Below are 15,814 nucleotides of genomic sequence, written 5' to 3'. Positions count from 1 at the left end.
GTGGCACAAGGTTCTGTGACCGGGCACTTACAGGACACGAAGGGAGCAAAGGGATGCACCCCTCACCTGTGTGGGGGATGGGCTTTGCAAATGTTGCCTGAAAAAAGCTGGCTAAACTTTACAGCCAATATATTCAACATTATCCATTGAGGAATACTACTTGGCAATGAAAAAGAATGAAATCTGGCCATCTGTAGCAACGTGGATGGAACCGGAGAGTGTTATGCTAAGTGAAATAAGTCAGGCAGAGAAGGACAGATACCATATATTTTCACTCATATGTGGATCCTGAGAAACTTAACAGAAGACCAGTGGGGAGTGGAAGGGGGTGAAAGTTACAGACATGGAAGAAGGCAAACCATAAGAGACTCTTAAATACTGAAAACAAACTGAGGGTTGATGGGAGGTGGGAGGGAGGGAAAGTGGGTGATGGGCATTGAGGAGGGTACCTGTTGGAATGAACACTAGGTGTTGTATGGAAACCAACTTGACAATAAATAATATAAAACAAAACAAAACAAACAAAACATTATCCATTGATTTGGTGCCACACCCTGCAGTAAGCACTTGGGAATAGCACAGAAAGTAGGACAGACAAAATTCCTGCCCCGGGAAGCTCATCCTTATGGCTCAGACAATGCCAAGTTTCAGATGACTCTAAGTGCCACTTCTGAGAAACAGGACAGAATCATTAAAGCATCTGAAGCTTTTTAGTAAAGAAAAATTTATAAATGAACGGTAAATCCCATTAATTCACATATACAAAAATAGGCGCAAGGCTACATATGTATGTAGCTGTATATAAATGCATATAAATGTATGTACGTTTAGGTGAATATTCTCTTAAGCAGTGGTATCTCATGAAGATGACTGACATTGGTTCTACTGTCCACATGTGCCCCTGTTCAAGTGGTTGTACTTCAATGACTCCCCTCCGTGTCACTAGCTGTGTTCAATCTCTACTTTCAAAATAAAGGTAACAGAACAACTATCCTTCTACTCAATGTTAAACAGGCTTTCTTACTTTTTCAATGTGTATCTAAGAGTTGGAAATTTTTCTTCACAGGAAATAGTTATTCCTCATTTTGGTTTTTCCTAGTTATATAAAGGCTTTCTAAGTTTTTCTTTGCTTCTGGTATTGTAACAAAGCAGCTATTACATGGGAAAAAATTAGGTAGCTAAGGCATTAGATTTTTTTCACTTAAGTTTTAAGGGAAAAACTATCACTTAAAAACAAAATCTTTATATTCTGGGCCTGTTTCCATGTCCCTTCTTTATGTTTATAAAATTCAGTAGTAACTAAAATAAAACAGAGAAACACTGTTCACCTTGACGTCTTCTAATCTATAATCAGGAGGAATTGTTTCTTCTTTTTCACCAAGTTTTTCACGATCCTCTTCTTTGGCTTTCTCCTGAATAAAAATTATACCATTCTCATTATTAATATATCCCCGCAAAGTGGATGTCTAAGTGCCTACATTTGAGGGAAATAACTCCAGTGTTAGATTAGAACATATGTATGGCCTTATGTGTAGAGTTCCTACAGCAACTCTACACATCTTTCACACCCTCCCCTACTTGAGCCGGCTCAGACACCACCACTATGCCCGCTGGGCTAAAAAGCAACGAAAAGGAGGGTGGACAGCTGCCTCTTCTCTCAGGACTCCTCGGCAGTGGAAATGCACATGGCCCAGGTGAGATTCAGAGATTACGTGCATGTTCTCCATCCACTGCTGTAGCAAAACACTGATGCTTTACTCAGGTTTAGATTGTCAAACAGGATATGCTCCATAAATAAAGCCAGCTCGTCATGTGTTGTAGGAAATTAAAAAAAAAAAAAGATGACTAACTTGCTTGGGGAGTGAGGAACATCAATCACATCTACTTTCAGGAAGTGACTGAGCTGCTATTACCTTGACTTTATCTTCCACAGTCTTTCCATCTTCTGGATCTGCTTCCTTTTTCCCCAGGCTACCAGCCAAGGCTTCTACAGCATCATCTGGCACCATGCCTTTCTAAAAGTGTATTTGTGGATATACTAAGAAGGCAGTTAATCACTCCTTTTAAAAAAGACTACAACAAACAATTCAGAAGGGCATATCCTTATTTCAGGCTTGGATAAGAAGCACAGTCATCTTTTAGTAATTTGAATTACCAACTGAATTGAATTGAACTGAATTGAAATCTATGTTTAGGGGCGCCTGGGTAGCTCCGTTGGTTAAGCTCCGACTGTTGATTTCATGAACTCACAGTTTGTGAGCTAGAGTCCCTCATCAGGCTTCGCGCTGACAGCGAGGAACCTGCTTGGGATTCTCTCTCTCTCCTCCTTTCTTTCTGCCCCTCCCCTGTGCTTGCTCTCTCTCAAAATAAATTAACTACACTTAAAAAACATCTTTAGAATATATGTTTGAAAAACCTAAAATGTTAAAAACTAGACCAAATTTCTTATATTAAGTGGGTACAACATATACTGACATGGAGAAACTTACATAATCTAACCCAGTTCTTGGTTTGGAAATAAGGAAGACAATGGGATGAATATACCTCAAACAAGTGGAAAGCCAGCAAAGAAGTGACCTGTACGGTAATCATTCTAGAGATGGTGCAGGAAAGATTTTCAGGCCTATCAGAGGACATTCCTCTCAAAGCTCTGTGAAATAAGCCTGGCCCATCCCAGAGGTGGTGGCTCGCGCAGAGCCTCGGCCAAGATACAGAAGTTTGTGTTCTTTACCAGGCTTCTACTGGCCAAAGTGGATTCATGCTGATTCAGGTGACTGTGGCTGGCTAACCTGAGTGGCACGATGGCAACTGTCTACCTGGGGTCCCAGTGTTCAAAAGGAAATGTGCTCCCTTGTGATACAGTGAGCTCTAGCCATGCTGGTTATTAAAATGAAACTGAGTGAAGACAACATGAATGATATAAAGGGAAAATAAAGGAGAAACTATGTTTGGGCTAAAAGATAGGACTCGATTTGACTTTTTCCAAATCACAGGTCAAGATCCACACATTAGTGGTTCACAAAATCAACAGTTCACAGGCAGGACTTTTTTTTTTTCTTAATTTTTAAAGTTTATTTATTTTGAGAGAGACAGAGACAATGTGGGTGGGGGAGAGACAGAGAGAGAAGGAGACAGAGAATCCCAAGCAGCATCTACACCATCAGTGTAGAGGAGCCCGACATGGGTCTTGAACCCACGAAACTGTGAGATCATGACCTTAGCTGAAACCAAGAGTCAGATGCTTAACCAACTAAACAACCCAGGTGCCCCAGGACTTTTTTTTTTAATGAAAGAATAGAAAATAGAATGCATCATACATAACAAGAATAAGTACTTCTAATTAAGCTGTTTTTTTCTATTATATAGATACTGGGTTGAAATATGAATTTCTTATTGCTGTTCTCGGTTAAAGTGTGAAAGCTTCTGAATTAAAAAGTCTCAAAGTTTATTCTTATAAAATTCTATGACCTCACATAGAATACATATCTGAATATTAGAGTAAAAATGTCTTTCTGTTTTATATGGCTTAACCAACAATGTAAGTAAGAAAAGTTTTTCTGCTAAGTTGCACTGCAAAAAGATCAATGAGGAAATGGAACCTGAGTGGAAGGTGATTTATCACCATCTGGTGGTTGGACACTGCATAGATTTTACTCCCAGGAGATGCAAAACTCCCTGATGTATATCTAATTTGTTTGGGATTCTATCTAAAGTGCAAGAGTTGCAGTGACCAAAGTCTTAACCAAGCAATCAGAATTGATAGCTGATCTAAGACATGTCCTCCTACTTCACTTCTGTTTTCTCCTACTCTTTGCTGTAGAATCTATGGAAACTACTACTTCCTGTTAAGCCTGTTTCCCTTGGTTTAAGAATTAAACCAAACAGAGCAAAGCTAGGATACACAGCAGTCTTAAGAGCAAAGGAATCAGGAAATAGGACTAGGGCCTGCAACTTCTATTTCTGTAGTATTTTATGTTGTCAAATTCACAACTAGTATTCAGGTTTCTGGATTTCCTTAACAAGCTTTATATGAACAAGAACTGTGCAGGGCACATATTAGGCTCCTTTTTCTGCTTGGTTTTCTTTTGCTCACTACTCTTCAAGCCCTTCTTGGGCCCTCTGACCTTTGTCACACTCCACAGCTATTCTTTGTGGCTCTCACGGGTATCCCAATTACAGAAATGCCAACTAACTTCAGTGATGGTAATCTCAGCAACCATGGTCAGCGGAGCTGACGGAACAGAAGCCCAGAAAAGATCATCAGAGAATGGGAAACGCAGAGCCCTTTTCTGTGCGCTAAACATCCAGTGCTCGACTCGCTATAGTCAGGGTAAAGTTGGAAAGGAATGAACCCTCAAAGGCCCTGGCAATCACCTGGAGCACAAGAGGCAGAGGATACATACATGTTTAGGTCACAGAGTTCTGCTCTGGAATGTTGGCTATTGTCTTTTATATTCCACTCACTGCCTCTGTTCTTCCTTCCTTCACTGTCTTGCCCCACATTCTCTCCTCCTTTCCAATTCCCTGTGGCTTAATTCCCACAATGTGAAAGTTCTAGAGTGTACCCAGAGACCTCAAAAAGAGGTTGAGTCCTGTGTAAGGCAGGAGGGAGACCCTGGACTTTGAGGGGATTTTCACTTGGCACCAAAAATGTCCCTGGCAGGAAGCAGCCATATCAGGGCACCCAGGACACACGTCCTACAACTTCTCCACCCTCTTTTTTCGAACAACTAAATGCACTAAACCCAAGCACACCAAGTCCTCTGGGCTGGCCTGTCCTTGGCTCACTGTTCTCCCTAGGAAAACAGTGCTGTTCCCACTTCCCAGTGTGATCTTGCCCTCCCTCTGTGAGTATTTCCTAATTCCTCCTGGGGGCGGGTCCCTTTGCCCATGTTCCCCCTGCCCTTTTGCCATATGAGAATGATCAAATTCTACTGTAAAGCTTGAGATCTGGCCATCTATCCATGCTAGATGCTACAGTGGCTAAGAGCAGAAGCCTTATCACTTATCTCACCCAGGCTCTGAAAAGTTAAATGGATTGCTCAAGGTCAACTCAAAGCTTCATTTCCCTCATCTATAATAGAGAGATGATCAGAACAGGGTTCATAATGTCCTTGTGAAACTTTAATAAGATACTGCAAAGCATCCAGAACAACTTAGCTATTCACTAGGTCTGTAGTAATAAAGCACAGTCCCATCAGCTGTTACTCTGAGTCAGATTCTACCTGCTAACAGAAACAAAACCCACTGAACTCAAAAAGATTCAACTACTTAATTACCATACTTCATACAAAAGTTAGAGAGAGAGAGCCAAGAAGAAAAGGGAAATGAACTGAGTTAACCTTCCTTCAGTTGGGAGTAGGGAGAAGTCATGATGATATTGGTGTAGATTATTCCTTTAGGAGAGCCAACAAAAGGTACCATCAGGCTATCTGTGGAACTCCCAATAGGCTCAAAAGATATGGGAAAGTGAAAGAGCAAGATTATCCACCACAGCTGAGGAACCGGTAAGAATTTCAGAAGGTGAAAAAAAAAAAAAAAAAAAAAAGACAACACAGCCTGTAGAAGTTTAATGAAAAACTTAAATCTAGCTTAAATTTGGAGGATACCCTGAAGCCAAAAGAACAGTAGACCCCATAGCTCTAAAAGATTTTCTTTTTATCTTATCAGAATAAAGTGATGCGTTGGCAACACACAGTGGCAAGTGCACGGGAAAAAGAACTACCTTCCCAGGACACTGCTCAATGTCCAAGGGAACACTCACCAAGGGAGCTGGCTTGGTCGGTGTGGACAGTATAGTACACATGGAAGCTCGAGGCACAGCCTCACTCACAGGAGTCAGGGCAGCAGCCTGAGATGCCTGTGGAGAGAGGCAAGTACAAGGAAGAGTTTTTAGAAATATCTGGTTGGTAAGACTGAACAATAAGGGACCAATGACACACTCTGCTATATTATATGCTGTGAGCATGACTTTCTCAAATGCCTAAGGATTGCTAAATAGTGAATAAATCGCAGGTTCAAACTCTTCTACCATTATTTCAACTTGGTTTTACCGCTTACCTTAGGTAGGTTACTTAAACTCTGAGACTCAGTTTCACATCTGGAAAATGAGAACAATGACAGTACCTACATCTCAAGGGTCAATGTGAGGCTTTCAGTAAAATAAAACATGTCCAGTGCTCTGCATACTATCTAGGAACACAGCTCAATAATATCAGCAACTATTATTATTTATATTATTTTCAAAAAATATATAACAATGATACACCAATTATAGAATGTAATGTTTTAATATAAATCCATCATTTTTATATATTTAATATTATCTTATCAATTGTAAATAGGTATGTTTACAAATGCAAGGTAGTAATACTATCCCAGAGGTTCCCAAAGTATGGTCGCTGGACCAGCAGCATCAGCCTTACCAGCCTTACCATTTGTTACAAATGCAAATTCTTAGGGCTCCCCCCCAAATACTATAGAAATTCTGGAGGTGGAGCCCAGCAATCTGTTTTAACAAACCCTCAGGCAATCCTGGTACTAAAATTTGAGGACCACTGTGCTATCTTATTTTATCACAAGAGTAAAATTTCAAATAAACTGGTTTTAATCCAGACATTTACAAAAAGTTATCCTACATGTAAGATGCTCCGTAGATGGTCATTAGCAGGGCACTATCTCTTCCTTCAAGGAACTTACTATTTACTGAAAACTATGTATACACATCAGAGGCGGAGACCAAGACAGCTAAAAGCTTCCTTATAATAAAGATCTTAATAGATATACAAAGAACAATAGAGCCCCTGACATATTGTATTCTGCTTAGGTAGGTTTGGAAGGTTTGGGGAGGGAAAAGCAGGAGACAAAGGCCATACTTTAGCAAAACTTTAAAGGCCTGGCTAACATTTTAGATGATCTCGAATTAGGAGGGAAGTTTATTCTACATGGCAGGACCACATGGGAAAAGCCAAGGACACATACACTCAAGCCCTTATTGTCATGGTTTAGTAATGGGAGGACAAACCTTGGTAGGGAAGGAAGCCAGGGCCAGAACACGTTAGCAGGGACTTTATTTTGTGGGGAACAGAGAGCTCCTGAGGGTTGGAGCACGGGAATGATGTGACTACCACCACGCTTGAGAAACAGTAACTCTGGCGGACATGTGGGAAGGACGGCAGTAAGACTGAAGACAGAGGCCACTGCCACCATAAGGTGAGTGGTGATGACAACTTTAGGTTACAGTAGGAAGAACAGAAAGGAAAGCATGGATGTGGAGGAATGATTATAGGACTTAAATTACAAGAACATCTGGGCCAGTGTGGGAAAAGAAACCCAATCTAGAAAAAGTCAAGATCAAAACTGCATGTAAAAAAAGATGGCATAATAGGTCTCCATCAACTACATCATGCTAAAATAGTTGGGCCTCAGATTTTTAAGATTATAGAAAAATATCTTTAAAAGCCCACAAAATAGAGACTTCTATTTTTAGAAACATACTTCTGTTTTTTTGGTTGTCTTAGATCGTTTTCCTTTACTTTTGGGCGGGTCAAAATCTTCTGAAAGTTCATCAATGAGTTCTGATTCACTCAGGGCCTGGAATATAAGAAAAACACTATATTACAAAGTGACTCTTTTTGGTTACAAGGAAGTTTTACATAGAGAATTTCCTGTTAACATGTATTAAGCCATATTTTAGGATCTAAATCCAAAATTTAATGTTTGGGGTATTTTTTTAATTTATCAATGTAAGATAAATGTCATGCAACAAGTAAGGAATACTAAACACCAGGGTACCACAAAAATGTTCATGATTTAGTCCAAAGCTTTCCTGTTAATTCAGTTTCAGAAGAATTCTGTTCACATAAAACCACCTTTTCTTTCTAATGAAGATCTGTATAGTTTTTTTGTATGTGACTGTTTTTCACTATTTCCTAATGAGTGCCTTCTGAATAGCTCAGGAAACACAGATCATATACTCCTTCCCTAAGACTCTGAGGGATTTTGGCAACAAAGTTCTCCCATCCTAGTTCCTTCAGATGAAATGGTATTATTCATTTGGAGCATGTGGAAATTTTGAGCAATACCAGTCATCTACAACAGAACGGCATGTCATCTAGAAGCTGTGCCTCTGTTGGTACAGTCTGAGTTTTGAGTCCTGGTCTTGCTAGTTTTTAGCTGTAAGATCTTGGGCTATTTACAAGTCTCTGCCTCTGTTTCATCACATGTAAAATGGGAAAAATCACAGCACCCCCTTCATGCAGTGAGGACCTGACTGCTTTAGACCAAGTTAAGGCAGTGTAGAATCATTAAAATATCTGATGTCATGATTATAATCAAATTCTGAAGTGCCAACAATATAATTTGAGGCATTCTTGACATCAGCTCCTAATGTGCAATGAATGTCACCTACAAACTCCCAATATTCTAGTAATAATTCATGAAGAAAATAATCATAAAAGATACGAAAAGGAGTCAGAGGTATGAGCCAAGTGTTGCTACCACAAGTTCCCCTCTCTTTACAACTAGGTTGGCATTCAAAGTCTCCATAGAGAAATCCTGTCAAAATGATCTTCAATTTATACTTTACAGTTCTTTTGCTCTTTATCAGAAAGATCATTTCCTAACCTTGGATTTTTCTTCAGGCTCTGGCAAAAGTGGTTTTCCATCTTTATCCTGTAAACAAAATTGAAAATTCATTGAAAATTAAATAGAACATTTTCTTTTTACGGCTCGTTAAGTTTCTTCTAGGGAATTCCAGGATAGGAGGAGTTTTTTTTTCCCCTTATATTTTAATGATCTGTTTTTGAGTGGATTTCTTATATTTGAGTGAATAAATTTTCAGTATTTTTTAAATCAAGTATCAGAATAAACAGCTAAGCTCTAAAATAAATAAACTTAAAAAGTCTCTGTTCTCCAATCCAGGGTGAAGAGGTAGATTTCATTCCTGTAATCCTTTTTTTGTTTTTTTGGAGATGATGTTTCACAATTTAGACTATTTCTAAACTGAGGAACTTTCTATATTAGCACCGGTAAGGACAGTTTCCATATATAAGCACATAGAAGAATCAAAACATTTTCTATCATGTGTTTACGTTTAATTTTTGAAAGATAAATTACAGATATAATTACAGAACTCCACCATCCTCACATTAAACCCAAACCACCACCAACAAACCACCCTAAGGATACTGGCAAATAGCTACACATTTATGTCTACCCCTTCAAAGATCTATGGTGCTTTTATCCATACAACGGTTACAGAAAAATTTATTCCCAAATTGTTTCTTACGCTTCAAGGTTAAGGATCTATATCATGCATTGTTAATATCTGGAACACTTGGATCTGTGGGAATTTTAATGACCACACGGTTACTACTTAGGAAACAATCAACTAACTTTAAAGAACAGGAAAGAAAGGGTTCAGGGGGTTCAGTTAGTATATGAACTGGGATAGTCATGTTCTTGAGCATCATGGGAACAGTCCCAACAGAACATGATATGAAGAACAGCATATTCTGTTAGGTGCCATGGCTAACAGCATACCGTGGTTGGCTTTAATCTATACTCCGAAGGCACAGTTTCATCATCTTCACCACACTTTTTTAGTTTCTCTTCTTTAGCTTTTGCCTGATTAAAGTGGAGAGGGAAATAAAACACAAAACATGTGGGTAATGTAGGTAAAACAAGAGGATATCACTTTATGTACTTCATAAGTGTTGTAGAGAAAACCATATCAGATTCAAGTGTGTGTCTGTGCTTTGTAAACTACAGAGCACAAGACCATGGTAACTGGCTGGCTGTGAGGAAGACAGAAAAAAACAACAGGGCAAGGAATCCTGGAGAGGTGTCCCCGCCCTGCTCTCAGCTGCTCTATCACCTTGGGGAGCCACTTAGTCTTTCTTAAGCAGTAAAATGGGGCTACCAATAATTTTTACCTAGTCCACTGACTTGTAAGGATCACTAGAGAAAAGGAAATAAAATATTGAGACCATTAAGCACAGTGCATAAGTTAGTTGTAATTATTTCAATAGCCTTCATCTCTTACTCAGTTATCTAGGGGGGAAAAAACCAACCAGTTCCAATGGTTAAATACAGTTCAGAAATGGGAGAAGCAGCTCATCACAAATCTTGGCTGATCCATGGATAATTGGTTTTACCTCTTTTAAAAGGACTCTTTTTTAAATTTTTTTTTTTTTTTAAATTTCAGTATCGTTAACATACCAGGTTATATAAGTTTCAGGCGTACACTATAGTGATTTAACAATTCTATACGTTACTCAGTGCTCATCATGGTAAATGTACTCTTAATCCCCTTTACCTATCTCATCCGACACCCCACCCACCTCCTCTCTGGTAACCATCAGTTTCTTCTCTAGAGTTAAAAGTCTGTTTCTTGGTTTGTGTCTCTTTCTACCTCTTTTTTTGTTTGTTTGCTTGTTTGTTTTGTTATAGTCCACATATGAGTGAAATCATATGGTGTTTGTCTTTCTCTGACTGGACTTATATCGTTTAGGTTTATATTTTCTAGCTCCATCTATGTTATTGCAACTGACAAGATTTCATTCTTTTTTATGGCTGAATAGTATTTCATTGTATGTATATACCACATCCTTATCCATTCACCTACTGATGAACACTTGGGATGCTTCCATAATTTGGCTATTGTAGATTGCTGCAATAAAAAAAGTACTCCCTTCACTAAGAACTAGGACTTTATTGGATTACTGAACCATGAATAACCAATTGCATTCGAGATAAAAGTGCAGTTCTATAGTAGATCACTGGCTTCTAGGATATAGCATTTGCATTTTAAACTACTGGTGACTTATGGGAAGTTCCATGATACGTAATAATTGGCACCTGTTCCAAGGCATGGATTTAGATCACAGAACAAGGAGCTCCTGGGCACAAAGAGGAATATCACTTAGCAAATTCCAGCTCAACCTACTGCTCCATCTGTATTTCAACCTAAAATAATAGTTCTCCATTGAATGAATGATTTTAAAAATATTAAGCACTTTTAATGAGCCAAGCACTCTTCTAGGCTTTAGAAATACAGTTTTATTGTCCTGTAAATTAACAATTATCATTAAGGGATTAAAGTTGTGGTTTTTTTTAAAAAAAATTTTTTCCAGTTATATTCTACTGCAACACGTGGAGTAAGTCCTATTATGTAGTGGCACTCCCCCATTCAGAGATTCGTGAGGTTTCTACCTATAAAACAGCCTTCGTGAAAGTCAGAAGTCACCTGCAGAAGACTGTCCTCTCCAGGCTTATGGACAGTGAGAATCATGTGCACCGTTAAATCCTTTCTATTCCTGTTTGATCTTTACAATCTTTTTATTTTTTTTAGTTTATTTACTTATTTTGAGAGAAAGAGAGGGAGTTTGAGAGTTTGAGCAGGAAAGGTGCAGACAGAAAGAATCCCAAGCAGTGACAGTGTGGAGCCCAATGGAGGGCTTCATCCCACAAACCGTGAGATCATGACCTGAGCTGAAATCAAGAGTCGGTTGTTTAACTGGCTGAGCCACCCAGGCGCCCCTGATCTTTATATTCTTTAAATGCCTGCACTGTAGGCACTGAAGACAAATGTCTACTCAACTGAAATAGCACCAGACCAGGTCACTACACACAGAAATGGGGAGGATTAAGAGGTATCATTGTAGAATACTTATGTCATGATACATTATAAGAATAAGTAGGCATGGACATGTCTTCTCTGAAGCATGATGCAATTTCTCCATAGAGAGCTCTCTAGTATGGAATAAACTGAAGTGGTTTGGGACTCCTATAGAATATTAACCTTCATAAGGCTTATCAAAACATCAGAGTATCCAGAAAGTAATAAATTCACCATTAGGCACTAAAATTCAGCTTAAGAATCCAGAGGATTGGAAGATCTTAGGAAATATTTATACTATGAATATAATTAAAAAGGAAAACTACTTGGATGTAAGTAAGTAAATAAATAAATAAATAAAAGGAAAACTAGTGGAAAATAGCGGAAGATGAAGTAGAAACTAATAGAAAGAATAGGAAGAACAGTCCTTTTAGTATTAGTTAGAATTTTAGAAGTTCACTACTGTGGAGGTTTTCTAGAGGAAACAAATACATTTATACATGTATCCCAAAACTAGTTACCCCAACTGCTTAAGAACTTATTTTTATGCAACACTTTTTACAACTACTGACCTGATTTGAGTCACCCTAAGACACTTTGCCCTGAGATTTATGTTTATACGTTTCCTCCCCAAATTCCTGTCTTATTAAATCACACCATTCTCTGTAAAAAGTCTGAAATAAAGTGCAGTTGGTCCCCTGCCCTGCAGCTGTCTGGTGGTGGGACTGTAACTCAACTTGGTCTGCTCCCCCACCAAGACACACACACCCGCAGGGTCTTGCCAGGACCATCCTCTCCCTCAGACATTTGTCTATGTGGCTGCTTTAAATAACGTGTGCCTCGCACTGTCTTTATGACAATTTCCTTTCTTCTCAATACATTACTTGGTCTTGGAGGACGAGGACTGCTTCCCCTGCTCCCTTGTGTTCGCCTTCACAAAGCTTGTCATGCCACACTGCGCCTGGTAAGCCCTCAAAGAAAGCTGAAGATAGAAACTGGCCCATTTTGGACCAGAGCAATCCCAGACTCAGGCCAGAAGCCTGTGAGACTCACTTTCCTCAGTGATTCAGAACAGGAAGTGACAGCGGAGGCAGCGGCATTATGACAGTGACAGCACATGCCAGCTCCCCTCCCTGAGCTGATAGGCTGATGCTTCTGAGGGTGCCCAGGCTGTATTTCCATGTCCCCCAACTACACTGCCTTGTCAACAATGCCCACAGGCCAACTCCCTCTTTTATCCCAAATAACTCAGCTGAAAAATTCTTTAAAAACTGTAGTGTCATGGTAAAACTCTCCTCCACCAAATATAAGCTTGTTATGGCTCAGAAGGCTTGCTAAGATGTTGAAGTGTAGTAGGCATGCAGGAACTGCAGTTACAGAGTTAATCCTTGCTTGATATTATTCTAATTTGAGACAAGATTTTCAACATTTTTCTCCATAGTTATAAAAAGAAGGATCTTCCCACCCCATCTACCACATTCCCCCTCTCTGCTTATAAAAAGAAGCACCTGGAATCCTTTCGAAAACACAAATTTCCAATGTCCACAAGAGCAGACAAACCTCTCGCCAAGCCATTGCCTCCAGGTTATCTTGTTAGTCAGGTGTCATTTAAGCATTGGCAGAAGAGATTAGCATTCACTTTACATATTAAAACTCTAGATGGTTTAAAAGACAATACTCAACTATCCTTCTTGGTTGCTAACTATGCAAGAATGAAAATCTAAGTTAACTAGACTCTGAAAGTAAGGCAGAATGAAGAGTAGTTAATTTTTAATCTCCAAAAAAGAAAAGTTGTGTAAGAACATTTAGTTTCATAACCCACCAAACAACATGCTTTGTGTATGAATCCAAGGTCAGTACCTCATCAACTTCTTTAATGGAGCTGAGGTCGAGCTCAGGTTCTGGCTTCCGAGTGCCCAGCGAAGCAGAAAGAGCCTCCAGTGCTTGATCACTCATTGTGTCCTGCTAAAAAAGGAAAAAATCTGTACATTAAAAAAGGGAACATCTCTTCAGCCTGAACAACCTATCCACTTCTTTGTGAAATCCCAATTTTAAAATTCTAAAATGAGTTGCAGATTAGGGAAGGACTTTAGGAAGGCAATTTTATTGGAAACCTAGCAGAAAAGAGAAAGGAAAAAAAAAAAGAACTTACCAGTGAATGAAAATTGGGGCTAAGACACTTCCACAGTGTCTTATGCTGTTTATACCCTCGGGGGCACACTTCACCCCTTATTTCTCAAGCTACAATTATTACACAACACTCGTATCAAAATAAAAGCTTGAAGAAGTAAACTTTCACTTTTCTGTTGTTGTTGTTTTTTTTTAATGTGTCTTTAGAAATAATTTCTGACAACCCTGGTCTTAGCAAACTAGCAAAGTCCAGGAAGCTGGGGAGCTTGAAGTGGCCCCACAGGCTTCATGTCTGAATGCACAACGGCTGATGGCTGATAGCTGTGGGGACTCCCACTCTCAGGGTGTGGCTCTCACTGCTCCCCAGCCAGCCAGATAAAAATACACTGTCCCCTCCAGGAAGGGAGAGGCAGAGCAGACCCGACACAAACCGCTCCTTGCATTATCTGAACTATCTGCAGATGGAGAATGTCTTCTCAACCAGAAGATGAGCTGCAGGACCACCGTTCAGGATTGGGGACAATTGATTATGGTTAATAGAAGGTACAGAAGCAGCTACAATCACATCCCACTAGTGATTTACAGGTCAAACTCCATTAGGAAATCATGGTGAATGGGGCACCTGGATGGCTCAGTTGGTTAAGTGTCTGAATGTTGGTTTTGGCCCAGGTTATGATCTCGCAGCTTTGCAGGTTACATCGGGCTCTGTGCTGGCAACGCGGAGCCTGCTTGGGATTCTCTTTCCCTCTCTGTATCCCTCCCTGACTCGCACTGTCTCGGTCTCTCTCAAAAATAAATAAATAAACTTAAAAAAAAAAAAGAATTGGGGCGCCTGGGTGGTGCAGTCGGTTAAGCGTCCGACTTCAGCCAGGTCATGATCTCACGGTCCGTGAGTTCGAGCCCCGCGTCAGGCTCTGGGCTGATGGCTCAGAGCCTGGAGCCTGTTTCCGATTCTGTGTCTCCCTCTCTCTCTGTCCCTCCCCCGTTCATGCTCTGTCTCTCTCTGTCCCAAAAATAAATAAACGTTGAAAAAAAAAAATTAAAAAAAAAAAAAAAAAAAGAATCAAGGTGAAGATTTATGTTCTAAGAGTGCAACTGTTTTGGTGTCTTGTCTTTCTGTGTGTTGTAATGATGAGATACTCTTGTTTCACAACCAAGAAGGCTGTGTTCAAATCATGATTAGTATTTGCAGAAACAAAGAAGGCCTGTCTGGAGATAATAGATAGAACCCTGATTGGATTTACTAGTCCACACAGACCCCTGAGGGAAAAAAGATGTCCCTCATCATGCTGTACTGGGATTATCCTGAATCAACTAGATCAGGCTCAGGAAAGCAAGTGCTATCAGGTGGACCATGTTTATTTCCAAAGAAGTAATTATTTATACCTCCTCCACCTTTCTTTTTTTGTCTTGGGGTGAAGCAGCACTTTTGACTACCCTGGCTGGCTGAGCTTTAAGAACCTCTTCTGTAGATTTCTGAAAGACAAAATGCAAAAGATTAGACTTATAGTTAGAATAAATGTAACTTTAATAATCAGAACTAAAAAGAAATTGTTTTCAAGTTTTATATAGTTTCTAACAAGCTCCCCCTAATTATTTGGAAAACAGTACCTCTTCCTTAGGTTTCTTTCCACCAGCGGTAGGAGAACTGCAGGTGAAGTCAGATGACAAAGCATCTATGGCATCACTTGGCTCCATGGGTTTCTAAAGAAACAGGCACCACGATGGGTAACTCATGAGAGTCATTCAAGTTACAGATCACAATACAAACTCAGCAAATGAAGAATGATTTGACATTCCTTTACTACCAAATCAAGTATGTTATCACATAACTCAGATAAATTCTTTGTTTGGAAGGAAATGAGTGCTAATACTATTTTCCTGTTTCCCTCCTTTAAATGGATTACATATTAGGATATTCTCATTCTATTTTTATTAATATTTATTTTGCCCTAATACCTTCTTGGCTCCATTCTGCTTCCCCTCAAAAAAAAAGAAAAAAAAAATATATACACACACACACACACACACGTATATATATACGTATGTATATATATACGTGTG

At 39.4% G+C, this 15,814-nt stretch overlaps 1 protein-coding gene across 13 annotated transcripts in view; it reads right to left on the bottom strand.

Annotated features, from left to right (window-relative positions):
- CAST (calpastatin) overlaps nt 1-15,814 on the bottom strand; it is a 108,733-nt gene that overhangs the window by 18,430 nt on the left and 74,489 nt on the right. For 7 of the 13 annotated variants that reach the window (XM_049647626.1, XM_049647632.1, XM_049647631.1 and 4 more), the window contains 9 exons: nt 15,362-15,454; nt 15,137-15,226; nt 13,481-13,585; nt 9,544-9,627; nt 8,626-8,673; nt 7,498-7,593; nt 5,765-5,860; nt 1,914-2,015; nt 1,329-1,412 (listed from right to left, as the gene is read on the bottom strand). In XM_049647626.1, the coding sequence (XP_049503583.1) occupies nt 1,329-1,412; nt 1,914-2,015; nt 5,765-5,860; nt 7,498-7,593; nt 8,626-8,673; nt 9,544-9,627; nt 13,481-13,585; nt 15,137-15,226; nt 15,362-15,454 (798 nt within the window). The remainder of the gene's footprint in view (nt 1-1,328; nt 1,413-1,913; nt 2,016-5,764; nt 5,861-7,497; nt 7,594-8,625; nt 8,674-9,543; nt 9,628-13,480; nt 13,586-15,136; nt 15,227-15,361; nt 15,455-15,814) is intronic. The other 6 variants (XM_049647633.1, XM_049647634.1, XM_049647625.1 and 3 more) reach the window with 1 other exon arrangement.

This window comes from Panthera uncia (genome assembly GCF_023721935.1).
Source record: "Panthera uncia isolate 11264 chromosome A1 unlocalized genomic scaffold, Puncia_PCG_1.0 HiC_scaffold_17, whole genome shotgun sequence".
NCBI lineage: Eukaryota > Metazoa > Chordata > Mammalia > Carnivora > Felidae > Panthera > Panthera uncia.
Note: the sequence above shows the minus strand (reverse complement) of the source record. Positions and strands in the feature narration are given on the sequence as shown.